Source organism: Anabrus simplex, chromosome 14 (assembly GCF_040414725.1).
Source record: "Anabrus simplex isolate iqAnaSimp1 chromosome 14, ASM4041472v1, whole genome shotgun sequence".
Lineage (NCBI taxonomy): Eukaryota > Metazoa > Arthropoda > Insecta > Orthoptera > Tettigoniidae > Anabrus > Anabrus simplex.
The window spans coordinates 57,312,989-57,339,964 of record NC_090278.1 but is presented as its reverse complement, the minus strand read 5'-3'; the positions used below and the strand labels follow the sequence as shown (position 1 = coordinate 57,339,964).

Here is a 26,976-nt window from a genome sequence, read left to right as displayed (position 1 = left end):
CTGTGTAATTGGGAGCAAGTGCTCCTAGGCATGATTGGGGTTTTCTACCCCTTTGTCGAACCTTGTATATTAGTAAAGTTGGGCTTATTGCTCAAGAATTGTTGTCTGGCTCTCGGAGCCCAAATCCTGTAACACTGTAATTGTACATTCTCGTCCTTTGCTTTGCTACTCTGTACCTGCTATTCTTGTTATTTCTTGATTTGCAAAGAAAATATAACCTGTTAAATTTTAAATTAACTTTAATTTCGTAGATGGAGACCTGTTCATCCCAGCACCCTCTTTCACCTCTGCACATCCACAATAGTCCGTAACAAAAACAATAACTAAGCTTTCACTAGCAACTGCTATGAAACTATTCGAGGCGAAAATTGCGCCAATTACCACTATGGACTGGACATTATATGGGATAAACTGGGTCTGGCTGAGCTGAAGATAACTGAAGCAGTCAAGTCGCGCTTCCTGAAAGGTACACTAGGAATATCAAAGTAAATATATTGTGCCGTTTCACAGTTCTTTATACGAGCTGGTGGGAACAAATATGGAGTTCCAGAGATTAAGATGTTAATGTGAATGCATTTAACGTCAATATGGACGGAAATGTAGTTATTTTCATCAGTTGGTTATGGAAAGAACCATGTCTAGAAGGCTCAGGAAAAGAATGACAAATGGACATTATTTAAACCTATTATTATAAAAAAAAAATTTCTCATCATTCATTACACAATCAGACCTTGAAGCAGCAAGAAGCCATCGAACTAGACTGAAAGAATCTACTTATCTGAAGCAAACAGCGTCATTTAGAAGAAAATATAATTCGCGGCTACACGCATAACATCTATTATCAAGATCTACTCGCTGCGCGAAATTTAAAATACAATAAAAAGGAGATTACCCAGATTATAATAGAGATACGTCATGAATTGACGCAGAGCATATATAAATTTATCGGATACCGCTCAATAGTAAAAAGCATACGCACTGATCAGCTGTCGAGTGCACTTGCAGTAACAAAAACACAGAGGAGCGAACTTCATTTTCCAAACAGAATAAACACTTAGCAATTATCCTAGCCGATTTGAAGCTGTCATATTGAACTAAAATGTACCATAACAGAACCTACACAATTTAAGCTTCCCAAGAGATATATTAACTGAAGAATGACTGCAATGAATCACATATTTTGTTCTTGCTCTGTTCCATACATACGAGACTCCACTATGAACCTGTAAAGAAGCAAGGCAACGCTACTTGGACCTTGATGAGGTGATACGATGTTGATCAGCCCAGATGACCTGTAATCAGCTGTGAGGAGCTACGATGAACCCGATCACTCGTGAAGGAACCCGATGACGAGATCCTAATCTCAGATGACCGGAGATGAGAAGACATCGAGACCACCTTAAGGCAAGCTAAGTCCATTATCTGAGTCGTTTTCGTAAGTAAGAGAACATTGCCTTTTTATAATTAAATGTTGATATGTGTACTTCCATGCGAAGACAGTACGTAGACAAACGTCTAGGTGAGGTTGTAGGAAGTAGGTACTCATCTATGTGTAACGTCAGATCCATTAGTAGGCGTGGTCACCAAGTGATATTCCGATCGTAATGTTTCCAATGATATGTGAGAGTAAATGATTAGTGTTTTTATTATTATCAGTGAAGAGTAAAGTGTGAAGTTGGTATTAATACGAGTGTTTACTAATATAATTAAGGTCACATCGTACAAGATCGTATATAGGAAGTGTTTATGAAGGAATAAGGCATTGTACTGCTCAGAGTTATAATGTTAAATTTGACACTATGACGGTAGGAAGTAAGGTGATATTTTAAGAATGTCGTGGCACATTTTGCGTGCAGTTTAATGAATTGATATGCATATAATACAGTGAGAGGTTTACTATACATGAAGTAAGAGTGATAATTGACATATTATAGAAATGGTATAAGGATAATAGTGAGTTATGATGGTCATATTTATTTATTTTTCTTCGAGTGAATAGTCATAGTTGTCACAGGTGAGATGAAGTGATTTTCAAGTGATGTTTTCTGAGATTGTCATTGAATCTTTGCCAGTTCCAAACGGTAGTTCTTAATCTTATGCAGAATCACGTAGTTTAGGATACGATCTAGACGCTGATGGGCAGCGCTATTATCCATGTTGAGATCATCTGAATAATCATGCAGGTAGACATGGTTGTACTTAGGCCTTCACTGAATTATTTCGGATAATTTTGACAACTCTCACAGTTTATAACCTCATTTCGGATAATATTCAAGCTACTAGACAGATCACTGGTGACATATATATTCACACAAGGATATTTAGTTGAAGATAGTGTCTTCCAACCAACTAGATTTTCCACTGGTAGTATGTTTGATAATAACTTAGTAGGACATGTGTGATGATGTTTCTTACAACCAAATACGCACTTAAATTAATATTTATCCCTGAATTAAGGTCATATTATCTTAAGTCTATAATTTAAATCTTACGATAACATTATTTTGAGGATGATTACGACTTCCAGTGGACATAACTTAACTTATGGTGAATAACACAAGGAAATATGAGTGACTAAGAGGCAATTGAGCATATGAATATGAATATTTAAACGGCAAAACATATGAGAGTGTACTAGTCAATCCAGGTCATGAGAAGTATTGTGATGATTTTCATTGAGAATTTTAACCTGTATGGATACAAACATTTAGTGTAACTTAAATAACATGTATCATTTTAATGAGTAGGGAGTAGGTATTAATGAACTGAATTTCACATTTATTCGAAGAATAACCGATATCAAGGCAACATAGACTCCAATCCTTATCTGAATACTTACTTGACAATTCCAAATGCGTTCTTTATTTTTCTCCAGAAAGTTTAATCGGAGACATTGTAAATAGTAACTGATATAATTCTTTATTTCTTATTTTAATGGATGCATCCAACACTTTTAAAGTTATTGATTTTAATGTTCATTTCTTGTCAATACCATTCACTCGAATGTTTTAATTTCATTTATATTAATTTAATTCAATATTACCAAGCTTAGTAGGTGAATTGCATATGAATGAAACCATTAATTTTATAAATAATTCCTTAATGTTGTACAATACTTTGCTTCTAATATTCTACGGTTTTGAGGGACCAAAGGACTTATAAAATGGAGTGATGGAGCCCTAGAATGCGTTTATATTACGGTAACTTCGTAGGTTCAACCATTCTTACCTTTGATATAACGAGGTCACGACACTGTACTGTGAATTAATGATTCAGTAGAGGTCAGATGACATGACTTTCTGGAACATTGGTGATGAACACAGACTTTAAGAATAATACAGAGTTATTTACTTCAAGAAATATTCATTCGATTGAATTTAAGATGAATTTTCCTTTAATGTCTGACTTAATAATTTAATAAATGTGGGATATTAGAACCTCATTACTCTTTCTATGTCTTCGTAGAATAAGTGTTAGATGTAAGACCGTACTATCTTAAGTCTACAACGATTTCTCTAATGACTAATATGGATATGGTATCTAACTGGTAACGGGTAAGAGACGTCTTCCAACGTTGGTTAGAATTTGCCATTAACTGACCAGAGCGTTTTTCTCTTACGGAACTCATAACCCATAGATCTTAGCCATCGAATCAATGTTGTATTAGAGCTAGTCTGGATCTCTTGCGTCCATGCCTGGACGCGGGAACGGCGCAAGTAGAAAATGTCGCCCATACGTGTAGCAATTCGAGAGAAAGACACCCTGGTCAAGAACTGTTGGCCGGCAAAACAAATAGAAAATGCCGCCTGACAGTGGTGCAATTAAAGAGGAAAGTGCTGGAAAGAGAGTGCACACGAATGGTCGCCAAATCAAGTAGAATTTTGGGATACTCATACGTGTGGAAATTCAAGAGAAAGTCATCGTGGGAATTTCCAAAGGAAAGAATGGGACATAGAACCGCGAAGAAGTTGATTCCCATACGTATCAATGAGAATGAGGAAGACATCGGGAAACTTGCTAAGAAGATAATAGAGATGATATTTGAATGACGGATCTTTGGTGCAATACTAGAGTAAAATGGGAGAATTTACTCAAAGAATCGGGTAAGATGAAGGAGATATTTTAGGAATTAATGGATGAGGAGTTCTTGAATGTAACAGCAAGATGATTGCATGGAGATGGAAATGTCGTACGGTAATTTCTTTACCTGACTGTTATTCATCAGGCAATTATTATTTTATGGGATCGATGTGAACACAGCAAGATATTGGACTGTGAGAACAAGTAGATGCCCAGTATAGATAATGAAAATAGGAGAAAGAAGAGATGGATGATTGCTCTGAAGAGAATAGCAGAAAATGACTGATGACAGTCAGAACTCGGAAGGGAGGAAAGATAATATAGAATGCGATGACTTTGTAGTTGTAACATGATTAGTTAAGAATGTATTCAAGAATATTATTAACATGTCAGTCGTAATTTGTTCAGATAAAACTTAGGCATAGGAGACAGATTGTAAGAGGTTATTTAAATTTCTTTCAGTTAAGAATTGGAGTCGTAATCACACGAACAAGTACCTCATATTTCCTAGTGTGATTGGGTCAACATCGTGAGCTGAGTCAGATCCACGTAGTGAAGCCCGTCTGTTTCTTTATTGAGCATATATATTGTTGAGTGAAGTAGTGGTAGAAACATTGCTGGAGAACTTGAGCTGTGGAGAATTTAGGAAAATTTAGAGTTTTGTCAGGATTTTTAGAAATTTAAAAATACTACTTGAATATCAATATGACGACGTTAAGCCATTTGAAAGCTCAATTTGAGGTGTACCAGAAGGAACGAGAGGAACAAGAACAGTTCGGAAAGAACAGGAAGAGAAGGAAGGAAGACAGAAAGAAGAATAACAGGGAATGTTACAAGCCATAAAGGAAATAATGGAAAGAATGAATAAGCGTGATGAAGAAGCTAGAAAGCGTGATGAAAAGCGTGGTAAAGAGGCTAGAAGACACGATGAGGAAGCTAAGAAAGAAAGGCAGGAAGAAATGAGAAAGCAAGAGGAAAGGTTAAAGGTGATGATGGAAAAGATGGATAAGCATGAAGAAGAATCTAAGAAAGACAGACAGGAATGAGAGGATAAGGAGAAGAAGCAGGAAGAAGAAAGGAAGAAAGAGAAGCAAGAACAAGAAGAAAGATACCAAAGATTCATGGAAGAAAAACATAAAGAAATGGTGGAAGAAATAAGGAGAGGTCAGCAAGAACAAAAGGAAGAGATGAGTAAATACCAGGAAAGGATGGAAAAAGGACGCAAGATAATGATGGAAGAGATGAAAGAAAAGATCATGAAAATAGGATCCAATATGGACAAGATCAAAAATAACATGGATGAATGGAAGACTGAAATTAATGGAAGTATGGAGGGGAAGAACCGGGAGATATGAGAAGAAATAAACGAAATTAAGAAAGAGATGACAGGGAATAATAACTATCTCCAGTCCTTAACGGAGAATGTAATAAAGGATTTACAGACAACATGGAGAAGCTGAACCTAGATTCCCAAGAAAAGTGGAGATTGTGTGAGGAAAGGATAGGAAAACTAGGTGAAGGCATGCAAACAACGAATACAAGTCTGGAAAAGAAGTACGACCAGGCTGCAAACCAAATTGGGAACAGAATAACGGAGATAAGGGACAAAATAGAACAACATAAGGATGAATTAAACCAGAGAATATCGAAATCTGAAGAAGGGCTTAGACAAATGCAAGCTCAGTTACGAGAAATTCGTGAGGAAGGACCAAGAAAGACTGTTATGATATCCGGTAGCGAGCGAAATAGAGGTGTTGAGTTTCAAATGAATGAAAGAGAAGTGACATCCATACCAGTCACATGTTCTAACCACAGTATGGGGGAAACAAACGTGGAGAACGGAAGCAGTGGTTATCCTACCATTGTTAACGTCATAAAAACGTTCAATGATAGACCGAAGCACTTTAATAATTCAGCCAGTATTTCTCCCAAACGTTTCCTTAGGGAAATGGAGGATTATTTTAAGGAACATGGCATCGCTGAGGAGAAGAAATTGAAAATAGTGGAAAAGCATTTAGACGCTAATCCAAGCTTGTGGTTCCAAGCATTTAAGTATACCTTTCATGAATATAGCGATTTTAAGACAGCTTTCTTGCAACGCTTCTGGAGCCCAGACGTGCAGCAGAATTTACGTCTGGAGCTGTATTCGTGCAAGTACGCTACTAACGGTCAGACAGGGTTTAGTGACTACTTCGCTTATCAATTTCACCGTTTTCAAGATCTTCATTCGCCACCCAGTGAACTTGAAGCGATCATGACGATACAACGACAATTCCCCTTAGATGTCAAACGACTACTGGCTACTGCTAATCCAACTACAGCAATACAAATGGAAACAACGCTTAGACAGATAGATATGACTACATCACCACACCCTCAAAGAATGGTTAGGAATATTTATGGAGAAGAAACGGTTAATGTGCTGACACAGGAAAGCACCAATAGGAATACTCCTGAAGAGCGAAGAAAAACGAACAGGAAGAGACAATGGGGAAATCAGGAGAGTGGAAGGAGAGATGAGGAAAGATGCTACTGCAGGAAAGGGTCCTACAATCAGGGAGCATACATGGGAAATAGGACATATAGACCCAACATGCGGTACAGGAACCCATACAGAGAAAACAGAGGAAGAGGCAATTTTAGAAGAAGACCTGGTTATGGAAGAAGAAATGTGAGAGACAACCAAGGAAGGGAAACTTATAATAGGAGACATATACGCGAAGTAAATGAGGACCGAAATGAGAAGGTCAAGTGGGAGAAAGCTATTAGAGATCAAGACGCCAACGCTGATGTAGAGGGAGCGGAGAGTCTTGAGTTACAGAGGTATAAAAAGAGGCAACAGGAAGAGCAAACACTCAATCCCAACTCGAGAGAATTCGAATGTAGGAGAGAGAATGAGAAGATAATAAGCAAAAAAAATAAAATAAAAAAAAACGCCGATTTACGATTAGAAGGCTAGGTCAAGAATATAAGGAACGCAGAAGACTCCAAAATTCACAGTTACTTCATAACACAGGTTGATTCATGGGAAATCAATTCAGAAGAACTAGTAAAGGATTTGACAGTACATCATATGAAAAGATACGTATAGTATTACCTTCGATGCTATACAAGGAAGTAATCTGGAACATACATAGGATTACAGGTCACGGTGGCGTAGAAAAGGTAACTCAAGTCATACTCGAAAAATTTACTTGGAAAGGTATTCGAAGAACTGTGAGGAATACAGTAAGAACGTGCGACACATGCCAGAAAGTCAAACATGGCAGTTGTATAGTAAGGCATGAACCCAGAGCTATACTACCGCAGAAAGCTCGAGAATTATATGCTATAGACATCTTTGGCAGACTCCCAACCGCCAGAAAGGGACATAAATACATAGTCATAGTAATGGACGTTTTCCCTAAGTATGTGTCATTACAACTAATCCAACGCGCTAACACAAAACAGGTGTTACAACGTTTAATCAAGTACACCTTACCTAGTATGGGAAAGCCTGAAAAATTACTGTCAGACAGAGGAACACAATTTACGTCGCTTCAGTTCAGAGAAGCCATGGAAGAGTTAGGAATTAAGCACATTCCTTGCTCGGTGAGACATCCAGCGTCCAATCCAGTTGAAAGATGTATGAAGGAAATAGCGAAGTTCTGCCGAATCTATTGTCCGAACCAACATTGGAAGTGGTTAGATGAAACTGGAATAATTGAGGACAGCATAAATAACACGATACATGAATCCAGCGGACAGATACCCAAAACTAATCACCATAATGTTAAACCTGAGAGACCTTGGGACGCGATTATTCAACTACCTACTGAACAGAACTTAGATCTCAACGAAATCAACAAACTGGTTCGAGAAGGAATGTACAGACAAGCACAGAGGAGGTTAAGGAGAGTACAGCATAAGAAATTCCAACCTGAGTTGAAGAAAGGAGACCTTGTGTTAATAAAAAAACCCACAGTCTCCAGTGTAATGGAACAAAATCTTCGCAAAATTCTTGCATTTATTCGAAGGACCATTTATAATAAACCACTCGTTTAGAAATAATCCATATGAAATACACGACTTAAACAGAAAGAGCAAAGGAGTACATAACATTTCCAACATCAAGTTGTATTTCAAGGAATAGAGAAATTACAGACCATCCTATGTTATGGCGAAGCAAAGAAGTATGTATTGAAGCCACTTACATTGTGAACGAGCAGATTGATCTGGAGAAATGTGCAATGATATGAATGAGAACTCATAAAGAACAGTGAAAAGTCCCATTATAATAAGAAAAATGAATAGAGTAAATATATAGCAAGCCATATATTTCTTTCAACGTAGGGGAAGTTAATGTGCCGTTTCACAGTTCTTTATGCGAGCTGGTAGGAACAAATATGGAGACCCAGCAATTAAGATGTTAATGTGAATGCATTTAACGTCAATACGGACGGAAAGGTAGTTATTTTCATCGGTTGGTTACGGAAAGAACCATGTCTAGAAGGCGCAGGAAAAGAATGACAAATGGACATTATTTAAACCTATTATTATAAAAAACAAATTTCTCATCGTTCATTACACAATCAGACTATGAAGCAGCAAGAAGGCATCGAACTAGATTGAAAGAATCTACTTATCTGAAGCAAACAGCGTAATTTAGAAGAAAATATAATTCGCGGCTACACGCATAACATCTATTATCAAGATCTAATCTCTGCGCGAAATTTAAAATACAATAAAAAGGAGATTACCCAGATTATAATAGAGATACGTCACGAATTGATGCAGAGCATATATAAATTTATCGGATACCGCTCAATAGTAAAAAGCATACGTACTGATCAGCTGTCGAGTGCACTTGCGCTAACGAAAACATAGAGGAGCTAACTTCATTTTCCAAGCAGAATAAACACTTAGCAATTATCCTAGCCGATTTGAAGCTGTCATATTGAACTAAACTGTACCATAACAGAACCTACACAATTTAAGCTTCCCAAGAGATATATTAACTGAAGAATGACTGCAATGAATCACATATTTTGTTGTTGCTCTGTTCCATACATACGAGACTCCACTATGAACCTGTAAAGAAGCAAGGCAACGCTACTTGGACCTTGATGAGGTGATACGATGTTGATCAGCCCAGATGACCAGTAATCAGCTGTGAGGAGCTACGATGAACCCGATCACTCGTGAAGGAACTAGATGACGAGATCCTAATCTCAGATGACCGGAGATGAGAAGACATAGAGACCACCTTAAGACAAGCTAAGTCCATTATCTGAGTCGTTTTCGTAATTAAGAGAACATTGCCTTTTTATAATTAAATGTTGATATGTGTACTTCCGTGCAAAGACAGTGCGTAGACAAACGTCTAGGTGAGGTTGTAGGAAGTAGGTACTCATCTATGTGTAACGTCAGATCCATTAGTAGGCGTGGTCACCAAGTGATATTCCGATCGTAATGTTTCCAATGATATGTGAGAGTAAATGATTAGTGTTTTTATTATTATCAGTGAAGAGTAAAGTGTGAAGTTGGTATTAATACGAGTGTTTACTAATATAATTAAGGTCACATCGTACGAGATCGTATATAGGAAGTGTTTATGAAGGAATAAGGCATTGTACTGCTCAGAGTTATAATGTTAAATTTGACACTATGACGGTAGGAAGTAAGGTGATATTTTAAGAATGTCGTGGCACATTTTGCGTGCAGTTTAATGAATTGATATGCATATAATACAGTGAGAGGTTTACTATACATGAAGTAAGAGTGATAATTGACATATTATAGAAATGGTAAGGATAATAGTGACTTATGATGGTCATATTTATTTATTTTTCTTCGAGTGAATAGTCATAGTTGTCACAGGTGAGATGAAGTGATTTTCAAGTGATGTTTTCTGAGATTGTCATTGAATCTTTGCCAATTCCAAACGGTAGTTATTAATCTTATGCAGAATCACGTAGTTTAGGATACGATCTAGACGCTGATGGGCAGTGCTATTATCCATGTTGAGATCATCTGAATAATCATGCAGGTAGACATGGTTGTACTTAGGCCTTCACTGAATTATTTCGGATAATTTTGACAACTCTCACAGTTTATAACCTCATTTCGGATAATATTCAAGCTACTAGACAGATCACTGGTGACATATATATTCACACAAGGATATTTAGTTGAAGATAGTGTCTTCCAACCAACTAGATTTTCCACTGGTAGTATGTTTGATAATAACTTAGTAGGACATGTGTGATGATGTTTCTTACAACCAAATATGCACTTAAATTAATATTTATCCCTGAATTAAGGTCATATTATCTTAAGTCTATAATTTAAATCTTACGATAACATTATTTTGAGGATGATTACGACTTCCAGTGGACATAACTTAACTTATGGTGAATAACACAAGGAAATATGAGTGACTAAGAGGCAATTGAGCATATGAATATGAATATTTAAACGGCAAAACATATGAGAGTGTACTAGTCAATCCAGGTCATGAGAAGTATTGTGATGATTTTCATTGAGAATTTTAACCTGTATGGATACAAACATTTAGTGTAACTTAAATAACATGTATCATTTTAATGAGTAGGGAGTAGGTATTAATGAACTGAATTTCACATTTATTCGAAGAATAACCGATATCAAGGCAACATAGACTCCAATCCTTATCTGAATACTTACTTGACAATTCCAAATGCGTTCTTTATTTTTCTCCAGAAAGTTTAATCGGAGACATTGTAAATAGTAACTGATATAATTCTTTATTTCTTATTTTAATGGATGCATCCAACACTTTTAAAGTTATTGATTTTAATGTTCATTTCTTGTCAATACCATTCACAAGAATGTTTTAATTTCATTTATATTAATTTAATTCAATATTAGCAAACTTATTAGGTGAATTGCATATGAACAAAACCATTAATTTTATAAATAATTCCCTAATGTTGTACAATACTTTGCTTCTAATATTCTACGGTTTTGAGGAACCAAAGGACTTATAAAATGGAGTGATGGAGCCCTAGAATGCATTTATATTACGGTAACTTCGTAGGTTCAACCATTCTTACCTTTGATATAACGAGGTCACGACACTGTACTGTGAATTAATGATTCAGTAGAGGTCAGATGACATGACTTTCTGGAACATTGGTGATGAACACAGACTTTAAGAATAATACAGAGTTATTTACTTCAAGAAATATTCATTCGATTGAATTTAAGATGAATTTTCCTTTAATGTCTGACTTAATAATTTAATAAATGTGGGATATTAGAACCTCATTACTCTTTCTATGTCTTCGTAGAATAAGTGTTAGATGTAAGACCGTACTATCTTAAGTCTACAACAATTTCTCTAATGACTAACATGGATATGGTATCTAACTGCTAACGGGTAAGAGACGTCTTCCAATGTTGGTTAGAATTTGCCATTAACTGACCAGAGCGTTTTTCTCTTACGGAACTCATAACCCAAAGATCTTAGCCATCGAATCAATGTTGTACTTAGAGCTAGTCTGGATCTCTTGTGTCCATGCCTGGACGCGGGAACGGCGCAATATCGAGGACCTCCGAATGAAGCGAGGGTTTCCATCCACAGACACTTGTGAAAAATCACTGCAGGACAGAGTGAAGAAGAGGGAAGAAATCTGGCTCGATTTTTACTCAACGGAGGCGATGATGAAAAGAACATGGGTAAAGACTAATCAAGACATGCGACATTTTGTTAACTCAAAGGCGGTCCATGGGTATCATCATAAAATGTGCAACACTGAGTACTTCCATGACCCTGACGAAACCAGTGTTTTCATGCTGTGCAGTGAGCATTGCAGTCGATATCTTTTTTACCCATTTTGAAACGTAACAAGCATGCAAAAACCGGGGATTATCCATTGTGAACTTCTGTAATAGTGAGAGGTGACAGTACATATGACGAACTTTGTTTATACGATGCACAATGTGTGCGCTGTGTATTTATTAATTATGATGATTAATATAGAGTTTATTAAAATGTAACCATTTAAAGAAAGGATTAAACTGATGAAAACGGCCAGTTTTCAGATATAAAACATCCACTACTGAACACAACTGTGAATAGGTACTATGTAGGGTATACTCTGCTGGGTATGTGGTGTACATACCTTGTTTCTTCTTTGATATTCGGTACCAGCTGGTTAATTGTGCCAGGTTCTGTGAATATTTCCTCCTTAATACATTTGGAAGGCTATAAGTAAGAAACAAGAAAAGTAGATTAAAAGTGGAATAAAAATATACAGGGCAAAACAAGAAACAGCTGAGAAAATACATTTCATATTGGCACAATAAGAGTATAATTAATTTGTCTCCCAATTTAAAAATACAAGAACGAAAAGGAACTGTCAAATCAAATAGAATCAAATCAAAATCACTCTATTTTCAAAAGAAATGTCTACCATGGTGGCAAATGGTACACAAAAATACATCATTATCAAGCACTAAATTTTAAATTAAGAAGGGAAGAAGGCATTTTCCTGAAACACAGTATTATACAATTCACATCAAATGTTTTTCTATTAATCACACAGCTCATTCTTAATAAATTTATATTACTTACAAAATTCTGCACATAATGACTTCTGTACTTACAAACATAATCGACTCATACACATTATGTGGACTTACCTCAAATAATGTTATAAAACTACAATAAAATTCAAATATACATTGCATTTACTTATTATCTTTTTTACCCATTTTGAAACGTAACAAGCATAACGAACTGCTGTGTCTTAACCAGAGCCCATTTCGCCACTGCTAGTGATAAGGGAGGTAAGAACATGAAAATGAACACATAATAGAATAGCAGTAGGCAAGGTAGCAATAGAAAAGGAGGAACATAAAAGGACAAATACTATCTCCAAATCCTCACCCAAAACCATTCATTGCTTCTTTTTCTCTTTCTATTGATACCTATTTCCACACTGACTAGCTATTTTATTTATACTCTTATACTCACAATCCCCGGTTCCCATCTTTCTATAAATCACTCGTTGCTTCTTTGTTCATTTCCATAATACTATATACTTTCTTATCAAAACACCGCAATGTAGTATAAAATTACCCCACATCATTCCTACCACATCCCCAACAAGTGGACAATGCATAAATCACACCCACAGAAATATCCATCAATCCTCCCTGCACAACGCATTAAAACCATAAAACAAAAATCAATCAATCAGTCCATCAATCAAGCTATCAACCATAAAATCCATCAATCACCACTGATCAGCATTTAGCGCTGTCACGAAGGTGGCAGATTTGTTTACCAGATGTTTATGTAGAAAAAGATTGTGGAAAGGTATGAAACAACTCCCTTGGTAAATTATTTAAATCATTAAATCTTCTTCATACAAATGAACATTTGCCGAAAAATTTGTCCCTTTGAATTCCAATTTATCTTCATTTTGTGACCTTTCCTATATATAAAGAACATGACATATTCATTGATCAACTAACGTCATTCCAAGCCATCTCTCCAATGACGTCTGAAAATATACTGCTTAGTCAAACAGCCTCTCTCCTTCTTCCAAGTCCCCAACACAAACTTCGCAACATCTCCGTAACACAACTCTTTTGTCAGAAATCACCCAAAAGGAATGGAGCTGCTTCGGTGGATTACTTCTTGTCCTCTAATCAAGTAATCCTGGTGATGGTCTCATACTCTAATTGAGGCCTTGCTGGAAATTTATATTCCCTCACCTTAACAACCTGTAAATAATTACATTAAGAGATCCATAAACTTTATTTTCAATCTTGTATAGGTGAATACATCAATGAAGATCTATTCTTATTTAAAATACCTAGGTATTTACAGAGATACACATGAGAAACTTTCACCCCGTCAACACAATAATTAAAACAGAGAGGACTCCTATTTGGGAAACACACAACCTGCCTTTCCACCCCACTGCCCAATGTCCATCTCACAATCATGTCAAGGGCTTTTGCAGTCGTTCACAATTCTGAAACTTATTTATTATAAAAAGTCTTATTCCTGATTCCATTTCATTATTCATATAGTTCATATATATATATATATAAGAAAATAAAGGCCCCATTATGCTGCCCTGTGATACTAAATCCCATAATCGTTACAGAACCAAATAAAGCTTCACCTCGTCTAATGCTCTGAGTTCCATTATCTAGAAATATAGCCACCCATTTAGTCACTGTTTTATCTAGTCCAAGTGCACTAACTTTTGTCAGTAGTCTCCCAAGATCTATCCTATCAAGAGCCTTACAGATTCCAAACGTGACACATTTGATCTCCTGAATCTAAAATATCTGCTATATCTTGCTGGAATCTACAAGATGAGCTTCAGTGGAGCATTGTTTCCTAAACCTGAACTCCATTCTATCGAACCAGTTAGTAATTTTGTAAAGGTGTATAACAGAATCATTAAGAATTAATAACAAGAGCTTGCATACAACACCAGTCAAGATGACTAGAGTGTAATTATTGGCTTTGTTTATCAACATTTTCTTTATATGCAGGGTGTTACTACACCATATCTTCATTTACATGGTATAGCTGCTGCATACATACTCTAATCAATTAAGCACTACAGATTTGCTTCTATATTGCAACCAATTCACTTTAGTATATGCCCACAAATATTACCATTCCCAACAGCATTTCTAGTTATAAATGTTGGTAACTTATATACAATGTTGTTTTTATTGTGGGTCCATATGGACATTGCAAATTAATTTCAAAGGACTGGATGAAACTGTCAACTGCATCAGGTACTGCAAAAGGACATGATCATACCATTCGTGACACGCCCTATGCCTTAGGAGTGATGGGTGCGATGCCCATTTGCTGGTGAATGGCATCTTTCAGGATTGCCATACCCATCGACTAATGGAGTATACACATTCCCATGTTTTATAATTGGTACACCATACTGTGCCATTCCACTATTCCAGCAATTAAGCTCAATCGAATTAAGACGAACGCGATTACTAGTAATGAAGTTAAAAACAATGAATAAATAATATTAAATGTCAAAGAAGTTGAGAGTAACGCAAAGTCGGAATGGATGAGATCGTGATGGCAGTGACCAAGACAAAATTGATATTCGAATTGTTAAAACCAACACTGTCCAAAAATCACAAATGAAAAGCTAACTCAAGGGACTGGACGTGTTCGGAGCAAGAAGCTGCATAAAACATGTAAGATATTAATAACGAGAGAAGAATTTAAAAAAAAATATTTATAACTTCTAAAGAAGAATATAAGAAGGAACATATAAAAAGATTAAATAATACGCGTGAAATATTGAAATACGAGGCTTATAAATTGATTATCAGTTGCATATAATATCCACGAAGGCAAGGCCGTGACTATAAAAGTAGATATGCAATATAGATAGATATATCGAAAAATAGAAGAAAGGTTAGTATTCATTTAGTAAAGGCCCACAGTAAAAGATATGTGTTTAGTGTCTTCAGAATGATTTACATGATATTAGATTCTCGCGAGTGATTTATATGCGCCGATGATATAAGGAAATAGGTAGTCTTCATCAGAAATAAAAGAAACCCCAACTTTTCTTGCTAGTGGCTTTACGTCGAACCGGCACAGGCAGGTGCTATGGCGACGATGGGATAGGAAAGGGCTAGGAGTAGGAAGTGGCCGTGGCCTTAATTGAGGTACAGCCCCGTCATTTGCCTGGTGTGAAAATGGGAAACCACGTAAAACCATCTTCAGGTCTGCCGACAGTGGAATTCGACCCCACTATCTCCCGGATGAAAGCTCGCAGCTGCGCGCCCCTAATCCCACGGTAAACTCGCCGGGTAAACCACAGTTTGGTAATGTAATAAAGTGACTATCATGTTTCAATGAGAGCAAAGAATTCCAATTAGCCATGTTATACCCTGTCATACGTGAGGGGTCTAAGAGGACAAATTTTAGGTCCTTCGATGTGTAATGCCAGCTGATATTATGATAAGTAGAGGTTATATGTTACCATAATAAGTTAGGATACATTTTAGGATATTATGGCCGACTGAAGACATGTGAATGTTATTTAGAAAGATATTGATCCGATACGAGTATTTGAAAATAAGGTTATTTGAGCGTCAAGTGAGGTAGATGTGCGAAATGTATGAAAGAATATGAGGAGATATTATGATGTTATATGAAGAAAGTGAAGAATATATTGAAGGAATGAGTAATGCTACGACGAAATATGAGATGTAAATGATGTATTTGAAATGTTAGGAAAGAAATATTGACGCACAGTGGGATCATGCATGTTCATTACACAATGATAACATATTGTTCGAGAATCCTGATAATATTTTTATGGAATGATAATATATTGTCCGAGAAACCATATTATATGTTAATGGCGACGTGGTAACACATACATGAATTGTTATTATAGATTAAGATCATCAAAGGTAATCCAGACAAGATTGATTTGATTACTCACTTGTATGTTTCAACCTAATACTTCCACTCTGAACATTTTTTTTCAAAATAATGATGGCATACGTAGGTTAATGGATAATTATTACTATATTGTTTAACAAATATAATTTAAGGTAGATATTACATAGTGTATTCAAAGATGATTGTACACAGGTCATTACAGTGAGTGCGCCTCGATTCAGCGACAAATTACTTAGCCACACGTTTGGCAATTCTTTCCCTGTGTTCTGAATTCTTTCGTTAAACCAAGTTTATATACAGTATGCCTTTTTTGCTACACTTCTTCTTCGACTGGAATCATCCATAAGAACGTATGCTTTTCAATAAGGTAGGAACTAGATTTTGTTGTACTCATGTTTACTGTGACGGTTGCAGTGAAAAAAACTGTAGAATGTAGTCCAAGTGTTGTTAATCGCATTCAGGTCAATGGGAGGAAAATTTATGCTGTTTGCTAGGGTCTCCTTCTGGCCTTTAAGCTTCCACAACTTGACCATCTCGTGGACATTTATCCCTCCAGTTCTACGATGCTTAGAAGTCCTTAAATCCCCTATGACTACCTTATGTTGAGGTGGTACACATTCACACCACTTGCTAGTTGAAGATCACGGTGTCGAACAAAGATAAGGTCAATTTGGTTGCTGCAGGCACCACTGGTATAGGTGATGAGGTGATTGATGCACTTCCGAAGAACGTATTACCTGAACCCAAGCCATTTGCCTTGGTGAAATCCAAAATATGATTTCCATCATTACTTCAGATACCGTAGTTATTACCACCATGGCATCTGTAACAATTCTTAGTGTGACCGACATGCGCATTAAGATCACCAGAGAGAAGTGGGAACTCATCTTCAGGACAGTCTCAAACATGATCCCGTAGCTCCTGCCAATGCTGTTCCTTTTCAAGGTCATCACAGCCAGATTGCGACAGAGAAAACACACGTTTGAGAGGATGCAATGACGACCGTAATTGACATAGGGCTGTCTGAATAGCACTGAACCTCAACAATTCAATCTTGAGCACTCAACGAAGTCAACAATTCCTGTTGGATGTACCCTGGTAGATTAGTTCATAAACATCTCTGACGTCATTTAGTAGAGGAGCTGTAGGGCTCCTGAATATGCTGAGTCATAATTTTTTCTGCTGACGTCAGCAAGGTCATTGACCCCCAAGGTCACTGACCCCGGCCAAGGTCATTTGTATTTGTATTTATTAATGAACAAAACAGGCGTTCAGCCCCGAATACATGTTCACAATAATAATAAATAAATAAATAAATAACTAATAATAAACGCAGTCCAACCCAAGCCACCACTCTCCACCACATACAAAATAAAATGAAATGAACACCTCATCAGCCTGTTCTATGTTTACAATCTGCTGCTGGTGTTGCAACTTGCTGCTTGTTATCACTCACACGTACCCACTCATCACGCGACCTTCTTGCTTCAGCATTTTCATCACCTCTATTGTTCCCTGACCTACTCCAAAATAAGCTACACCAGCAACATTACACTATTGCATACCAAACCAGCCATGACACTAACATTGCATTCAATCTTTCAGATTCCACCTCCTATAGTACAAGTCTAAATAATAACAACAATATTCCGTCATTGCATTCCAATCCATCATACCACAGCTTTTACCAATCAGCGTTAACATTGCTTCATATCATTTCACTCCGCCATAACACTCCATAATAAAATTACCTCTCCATCTCCCAAAAATTTCGACCATGCATAACAAATACCAATCACGCCTATACCAACACCTCTCCAACATCATACTCCTTCCTCCTCTCCATACAAACAAACCACAATTTACAAAATTGTAATAAAATCACCTCTCTCCAGCTCCAAAAATTCAATACTCATACCAGGCACCAATACAATAATACCCCCTCCCAACTTCCACGAATTCGGCCGTAAATAAACCATCTCAATACCATACCATACATCACCTAATCATACATACTAAGCCTCCAATGCTTCCGACACCATATCTCAGCAATACAACACATACCAACACCTCTCCAACATCATATTTCTTCCTCCTCTCCATACAAACAAACCAAAATTTACAAAATAACAATAAACTCACCTCTATCCAGCTCCAGAAATTAAATACTTATACCAGACACCAATACAATAATACCACCTCCCAACTCCCACGAAGTCAACCATAAATAAACCATCTCAGTACCAAACCATACATCACCTAAATACTAAACCTTCAATACTCCCCACACCACATTTCAGCAATACAGCACCAACTCCACATTATATACCACCTCTACTTATATCACCACTTCTCTCACACTACATTCCAACGATATAACACTTTTCCAACACCACATTTACCACCACTCCTCCAACTCCAAATATCACAATAAATATATCACTTCACCATTACCACATCTCAGCCTTCACAAATTATTTACCATCATAACCTAATGAAATTACAATGAATAACCAATACCAGTCACGCATATACCAACACCTTTCCAACATATTTCTTCATCCTATACCACTTCTCCATTACCATATTTATACCACCAATCCTCCAACTCCACATATCAACAATAAATATACCACTTCACCATTGCCACATTTCAGCCTTCACAAATAATTACCATCATAACCTAATAAAATTACAATGAATAACAATTACTAAAATATCATAAAACAAACAGACCATGCAATCCTGTCCTCTTACCCAACTCCGCCTAACTAAGTACTCAGTCCCTATATTCCCTAATCCATTAGAATTTTAACATACTATCCCCTTCCCTTATACAGATAACTATTCCACCCCCCTATTCCCCTGCCCACCCTCTAACTCACTCTCCTTCATTTTACTCTCGCAGGCCTTTTTTGTCGCACAAAAATACCTGTTCAATTCACCCCCTTTTTCCCATTGTTTAATAATCCATCTCAGTATTGCATTCTCATCCCCTCTCCCCAGTATTTCCCGATGCTCGGCACTCAATAATCCATGCCTTAACCCCCTCGTTACCTCACAGTCTCTTAGCAAGTGAAACTCATCATTCACATCTCCACAAAGTACACACCTTGTCTTATCCCTGCCCTGTAACCAGCCTTTATTCCTTGGCAGACCTAAAAGCCACCACATCATCCCATATCGTTTTGACCTATCGACGTATCTAATATTCAACCCTGCTATCTCCTCTATTTTCGTCAAAACAGTCAGCGAATTTCTTAGTCTGCTTTCCCCCAATAATTTCTGCCTATGGATATCTCTAATTCTCCTTTCCAGTATATTCATCCCTCTCACTTCTGTCTTTGACCAAACCTCCCCCCACAGGTGTCCTAATCCTATCCTCTCCAAATATCCCTTTATTTTTTCTAACCATCCACCCTTATACATGCTCTTAAATTGCTGTACATATGCTGCCTGTAAAACTCTCCCACCTTCCTGTCTTTTTAAATTCATCCAATATCTAACTATTCTTTTCACACCCTCTGATTCCAAATCCTCCCCACACATTAATTCCGCCCCTACATTTGCTGTACACCTCGGTAAGCCCATCACTAACTTGGCAAAACTACTAACAATCCTTCTTAGTTCCTCTCTTTTCTCATCCAGCCCCCAAACTTCTGCTCCGTATAATACCCTCCCCACGATTACCGACCTGAACACGAGTCTCAGTGTTTTGTAACTGATCCCCGGGTACTTGAGTAGCAAATTTCTGACTGAGGCTAAGGCTGCCAATCCTCTATATTTCACTCTTTTGATCTGGTCACTCCAAGTTCCTTTATCATTAAAAATAACTCCTAGATATTCCAGCTTCCTTACCTGTTCCAATCTTTCTCCCTGAATTACCCAATTCCCTTCTATCTTTCTTCTTTTGTTCACCTGTACTACCAATATTTTAGACTTACTTCCATTAATTTTCAATCCCCATTTCCTCGCAAATAGCATCACTGACTCTAAGGCCCTATTCATCGCCCCTGAAGTTAACGTCATCAATAACACATCATCCGCAAATATCAGTCCTGGCACTTCCAAACCATTAATTACTGGTACAGCCCAATTTTCTGCCCCAAACCCCTCTAAAATATCGTTGATAAATAAAATAAACAGTATGAGCGATAACTTGCATCCTTGTTTTAAACCCACCTTGGACTCTAATGGTCCACTCATTCTCCCTTCTCCCAATTTTACACAAAACCTGACGTCCCTATATATTCCTTCCACTGCCCTCAACATCTTCTCCGAAATCCCTAACCTTCCTAATTTCTCTAGTAGGGCCTCTCTATTTACCTTATCAAAAGCTTTCTCAAAATCTATTGCTGCTACATAAACCGTACTTCTAGCCATATTCTTATACTTTTCTAAAATATTCTTTACTATCATTATATTATCCACTGTTCTTTTCTTTTTCCTAAATCCCCCTTGGTAATCTGTCAAAATTTCATTTTCTTCCGCCCACCCGCTTATTCTGTTCGCTAGCACCCCAGTATATATTTTACTCAAAGAATCCAACAGAGATATACCCCTATAACTGTTCACATTGTTCCTACTACCCTTTCCCTTGTATATAGGGCATATAATTCCTGTTTCCCATTCCCTAGGGTAATTTCCTCCCTCGAATATCCTATTGAATAGTTTCACCATGCCCTCTATCATTATCTCATTTTTACTAATTTCCTTCCAAAACTTATTATTTATACCATTACACCCCCCGGCCGACTTCGCTCTGGCTCTGCTTATCACTCCCCGGATTTCCTCTCTTGTGATTTCTTTATCCAAGTCATAAATTGCCACTCCCCTATTCCTCCAAATTACTTCTTCTCCCGAACCTCTCCATCTATCACCCCCCTTTTTTCCTAGTAATTCATCGAAGTGCCTGACCCATTGCACTTCCTCAATACTCGTTCTCTCCATATTCCTTCCACCCTTAATAATTCTATTAATCTTATCCCAAACTCTCTCAAAATTGTTAGTCTTGCAGTCATTATTTATGGCTTCCATTTGTTCCTCTAACCACGTCTTTTTTGTCTCAGAGATTTTCTTTTTATACTCCTTCCTCAATCTACAGAAAAACTCCCTTTCTTGGCTCCCACCTTTCCTTCTATATTCTCCTAACGCGTCCATCACCTTCCTCCGCAATCCTTCACACTCCCTATTAAACCATTCTTCTCCCTCTTTCTTATTTCCTTTTCTAGCTTTCACCTTCTGCGCTATCATCTTTATTGGATGTAGCAACAATTCCAAGGCTTTATCAGTATTATTCTCTTCTAACGCCCCTTCCCACCCATATTTCAGAAGATGTAGCTCCTCCTTTACTACCCTATTCCAATCCCGGCCCACCTTCTCTGTCCATTTATACTTATTATAACCCCTCCCTCGTTTATCCTTTGTCTCATTTTCCTTCATTGTACACTTCTCTTCCTCTCTTTTCAGCATAACCCTCACCGGGAAATGGTGTGACTCAATCCAATCTCCTATTTCCATACTTACAACTTCCTCAATCATCCCTTCCGAGCTCAAAACCATATCTATCACACTACCCCCTTTCTCCGTAACATATGTCAATTTCCCCGTCCTGTCACCCTCTATCCACCCATTCAGAATATACAAGTTTCCCACAGCACACATCTCTAGGAGCTTCTCTCCATAACTATTTGTAATTTTGTCCTCACTCCTTCTGCTTTCTAACAAACACATTCCATCCTCCCTACTATAAACTGGGCTCTGTTCTCCTATTCTCGCGTTCCAATCCCCAAATAACAACATATCCTCCTCCCCTGGATACATTCCCCTTATCCTACCAATATCCACCAATAACTCTTCAAAAAAATATTTATTTGCATATTCTGAATTACTAGGGTGGCAGTAAACAAAAGCTAGATTTATTTTCTTCCTCCATCCCTCTCTCCCTCCCAAATTCAATCTCAGCCATATGGTTTCCATCATATCGGTCTCTATATCCTCTACTCTTTCACTAATTTCTTCCCTAATTAGAACTATCATCCCTCCTGGTGCTCGTCCCTTATTCCTCTCTTTTCTTCTATATTTATATTTTATCTCAAACCCCTTCCATGCAATCTCCCTCCCTGTTTCCAACCACGTCTCCAAGAGTGCCACAACATCGAAACTTTCAATTACTTCCCTAACTTTCTTGTTTCCTAATTTGCTCCTTACTCCTTCAATATTCACACATCCTATCTTCCAATATTGTTATAACTTTCCCTCCCTCCCTTCTAGGTCTCCCCCTCTATTCTTACTTCTAGTATTTATCGACCTCTCTCCCTCTGTATCCTCCATCCCTTTACGTACTTTTCCCCATATGTCTTTTAAGCTCTTACTCCTGACTTTACTCATAATTTTTTTACCTTCTTGTCGATCTGTCTCCTCTTGACCTTTGTTGTTCACTACACCACTGCACCCTGTACTCACCCCTTCTTGCTGCTCACCCCCACTCACCCCCTCACTATTTTGGACTTCTGAATCCACCTCCCTTTGTCCTTTCTTGCTCACTGCACCTCTACACTCTCCTCTCCCAGTTTCTTGCGGCCCACTCTCACCGTCCACTTCACTATCTTGGTCTTCTGTCTCCCGGCTGCACTGCCCATTCTCTTCCGAGATGCCCTGCTCTCCTGCCACGTCCCTCCTCCTCTTCTTTTCTTCTTTCTTCTTCCCATCTTGCCTTGTCCTCTCACCACTCTCAACCCTCTCGTTTTCGTCCATTTCCTTTAGCTTAGTCACTGAATGAACTCTGACCCATCGCCCGTTTGTCACCTCCAACCTCAGACCTCTTATTCGGGCCTTTAGCCCCTGGTTCCTCGCTCTCCATAGGTGCCTATTCAAGATCTTCGCGTTTTCACTTCCTTCTCTTCCCATGTCTCCTTTCACCCCTATTTTCCGCCCTTGTAAATTCTTGCTGTTCCTTAACACAGAATCTGCCATTAAGGTTGAGAACAATTTAACCCTAATTGGCCTCCGACCTTTGATTTTACCAACTCTCTCTACATCATCAATGTCTACCTCACTAAAGTTTATCTTCATAACATCACGTATAGCTTCCACCACCTTAAATATCAGCTCAATCTTGCTCTCTCTCGCCCCTTCCTCAATTCCATATATAAATATGGCTTTTTTCAATCTCTCCTGCCTGTACCCCTCCGCTTCTTTCTTCATCTTCATCACCTCCTCTTTCAGATGTTTCACTTCCCCTCTCAATAACTCGATTTCTTTCTCGTTATTGACCACTCTCCTGCTCGATTCCTCTGTCTTCGTTTCAAGCCATTTCTTCATGTTCCCTATCTCCCTTCTCTGCTCCTCCATCATGTCCTTTATTTCCTGCACCTTATCCCATTGACACTTCTCCTGCATAACTTCACTTACAACCACCCTGAGTGCGGCCAAATCCTCCGTACTATATTTTCCACTGGTATTTGGGCCTGGGTTTACTTCCACCCCCCCAATAACCAGTAACACTGCTATCACTGTCACCACCAGCACCGCTTCACTCATTTTCAATCCGTCCGTCACCAATCCACTCCTGGCCTCCTTCTTCTGCCTTGCCTGCCATTTCCCAATAGCGGCCCGGTACTGTTCAATGCCGACCATGTTTACAGCACGCACTTCGCTACGCAACCTCTCTCCTCGACCGCTCGAGCTAGACTGTGGCCAAGGTCATTGATATCCGTGTGTCATCAACATGTGTTCTTGTTGTAAACAAAGCCAGGTGCTTTTTTGACATCTGTCATCCGCCATCTTTAAACAACAAAACATAGCTAACTTCAGTGCCGCTATTTGACGGCACTAAACCTCCCTTTTGCAACCTTAACACTTTCCACACTATGCCCGTACGGGATACGGGCGCGCTGCTTTCCTGCTTCTGGACGGCGCCCGTATATGATACGGGCGTGATTTTCTCGTGTGTTTATATCCAGCTGCACGTATCACGTACGGTTCCCGTCCCTTGGTTGGAGGTAATAGTTCATCTAGTGACCACTAGAATGCAGCAGTTTTCGGGAATTTCAAAATGAAACGATAAACAGGGTATTTTCTCCTTGCCGTGACCTCTACCAAAGCACTCGGTGTGCCGTGTGCTGCGCGCGCCAAATCTGTCAGCCTGTCAGCTGTGTTTACTGTGTAAACATGTCTTTACGCCGGCTCAATGATAGTGATATTTTATCGGGAGAAGCGAGTTCAGAGATGGATGAAAGTGATTACGACCCTACTTACGAACCGGATAACGTATCAAGCGATAGTTCAGGTAAGATTTTTATTTATTACGTCACTTTGGAACGTAAGTGTTTAGCTGTATTATTTTACTCCGAATACAAACGATAGAAATACTTCACCTAGAAATTTGGGTTTATCTTTTTCGTTTAGATGAAGAGACGCAGGCTGATGATTCACCTGTGCTGGGAACATCTGCTAGATCATCTGAACCTGATGATGAATGGTCAGAAACAGATGACCAACTACAGCTACCTGTCTTCCAGTTGGCATCTGGTCCTACTTAGTTTTGCGCGGGGAGTGACGAAATCGATTGTTTCAGTAATTTTTTTTGGTGACGATGTGATCAAAAATATAAAAACAGAAACTAACAGATATGCAGGTATGACAATTGCGGCAATGAAACGTCAGGGCAAACTGAAGGAAAATTTCATGTGGCATCGGTGGTCTGCAGTAAAATTTCACAAAATTTATTGGTTTTTTGCAACAATTTTCCATATGTGTGAAAGCTACTCGTTATTGCAAGGTATGCTCAGACAGGGGCAAGAAGGAAAGTGGTAAGTGCGTCAGAAAAGAGAGTAGATGGTAGTGCAAGGAGTGCAAAGTAGGACTGTGTAGACTATAGTCCAATGTTTTCAGGACTACCATACGAAAACAAACTATTCCTAAATAGGTAAATATTTTATTCCACTGCATTTGTGTTTATTTGTGGCCTATGTAGTCGCATTAAATGATTATTTTTTATTGTTTGAGCAAGCTTATTGGTATAACCTCAATGTAAAAAAATTTTCTGTACTATTTTTTTCATGTTTTTCATAAGACTAGTATAATTAAATTATTTCAGATATTCACTTGTTGATTAACATCTTCATTTTGGACGGTTGACACCTACATATGGTACAAAAATCAGGCATGTAATACGTTTCGCTGTTCCATAACAACGTGTTAAAAATTAGCAAAAATACACAGTTCACAGCCAGGATCCATGTTAAAATATGGTAGTGTTGAAAGTGTTAAGCACGTGGTGGCGTGCAATTTGAAAAAATCGACGTGCTTTTTGACGGCTGTCATCCGCCATCTTGCATCGCTAACCTCAGTGCTGCCATCTTGACGGGAAAAATCCTCATGGATGCCACCTTAGGCACGTGGTCGCGAGAAATTTGAAATTCCACGGCTCTTTTCTTAGGCTAACCTAAGTAAATGGTTATGTTTATTAACTTCTGGGGAGTATAGAGGGGGGTTTAAAGAGGTAGTACTCTTTCCCCTATCTCTCCTTACCAAAAATAAGGGACGGGTGAGTGAAGAATGTGCTCTCTCTCTCTCCCTAGAGATCCACCGCCGTAGCTATGTCTCCTTTACAACAAAGATTGCCTGGGGCCAGGGCACGGCCACCTCTTACGAAGCAAGCAAGGATGCATTGTCTTACACTCGTATTTATACTTACGTTAAGCTGGGGTGGGAGAGAATGGTTAGATCAACATGCGCGTGCGCAACTCCTGCTATCTACTGAGGCGAGCAGTGGAGTTTTCTACACCCGGAAATGAGTCAACACTTTTTTTGTAGAGTCAGCACCCGATGTCTAGTAGTGTAGCAATGCAGGTTCAATGAATCCTAATATAGTAGGTGAGCAATGTCGATTTGTGGATTTTGCATAAGAGTGCGAGCCTAACCTTACAGTCACCATATTGAGGGGCGTAACCTCACCTTAACGGCCAGTTGCCTTTCCCGACGCATAAGAGAGCAAGCCTAACCTTTTAACCGCCATCTTGAAGGAGCTACCCTTAATTTTACGGCAAGATGCCCTTCCCGACGTCAATTGCACAAGATAGCAGCTTACACAGCTCCTTATGAGACGGCCTAGGGACGCTTGCGCAAGATGGCGGCCGCAAGCTGGGAGTATACGCAGCTCCTTATGAGACGGCTTAAGGGCGCTTCCGCAAGATACCTGCTGCTCTTATGAGACACCCTAGGGACGCTTGCGCAAGATAGCGGCTATACATGGGCTCTAATGAAGAAACCTACCTTAGAGGATACTGCACAAGATCGCGCCTGCTGTTATGAAGATCCTTATGCATGCGGTGGACGGCAATTTGAAAAATTCTGTGTGCTCTTGTTTGTAAACTAAGCTGTGTGCTTTTTGACAGCTGTTAGCGGTCATCTTTAATCAACAGAGCATCGTGCTGCCATCTTTAGCT

At 38.4% G+C, this 26,976-nt stretch overlaps 1 protein-coding gene across 1 annotated transcript in view; it reads right to left on the bottom strand.

The window, feature by feature from the left end:
• Nucleotides 1-26,976, bottom strand: part of LOC136885602 (zinc finger protein 239-like) — a 197,797-nt gene that overhangs the window by 29,841 nt on the left and 140,980 nt on the right. Inside the window, exon 4 of the mRNA XM_068230283.1 lies at nt 12,225-12,307. Coding sequence (XP_068086384.1) covers nt 12,225-12,307 — 83 coding nt within the window. The remainder of the gene's footprint in view (nt 1-12,224; nt 12,308-26,976) is intronic.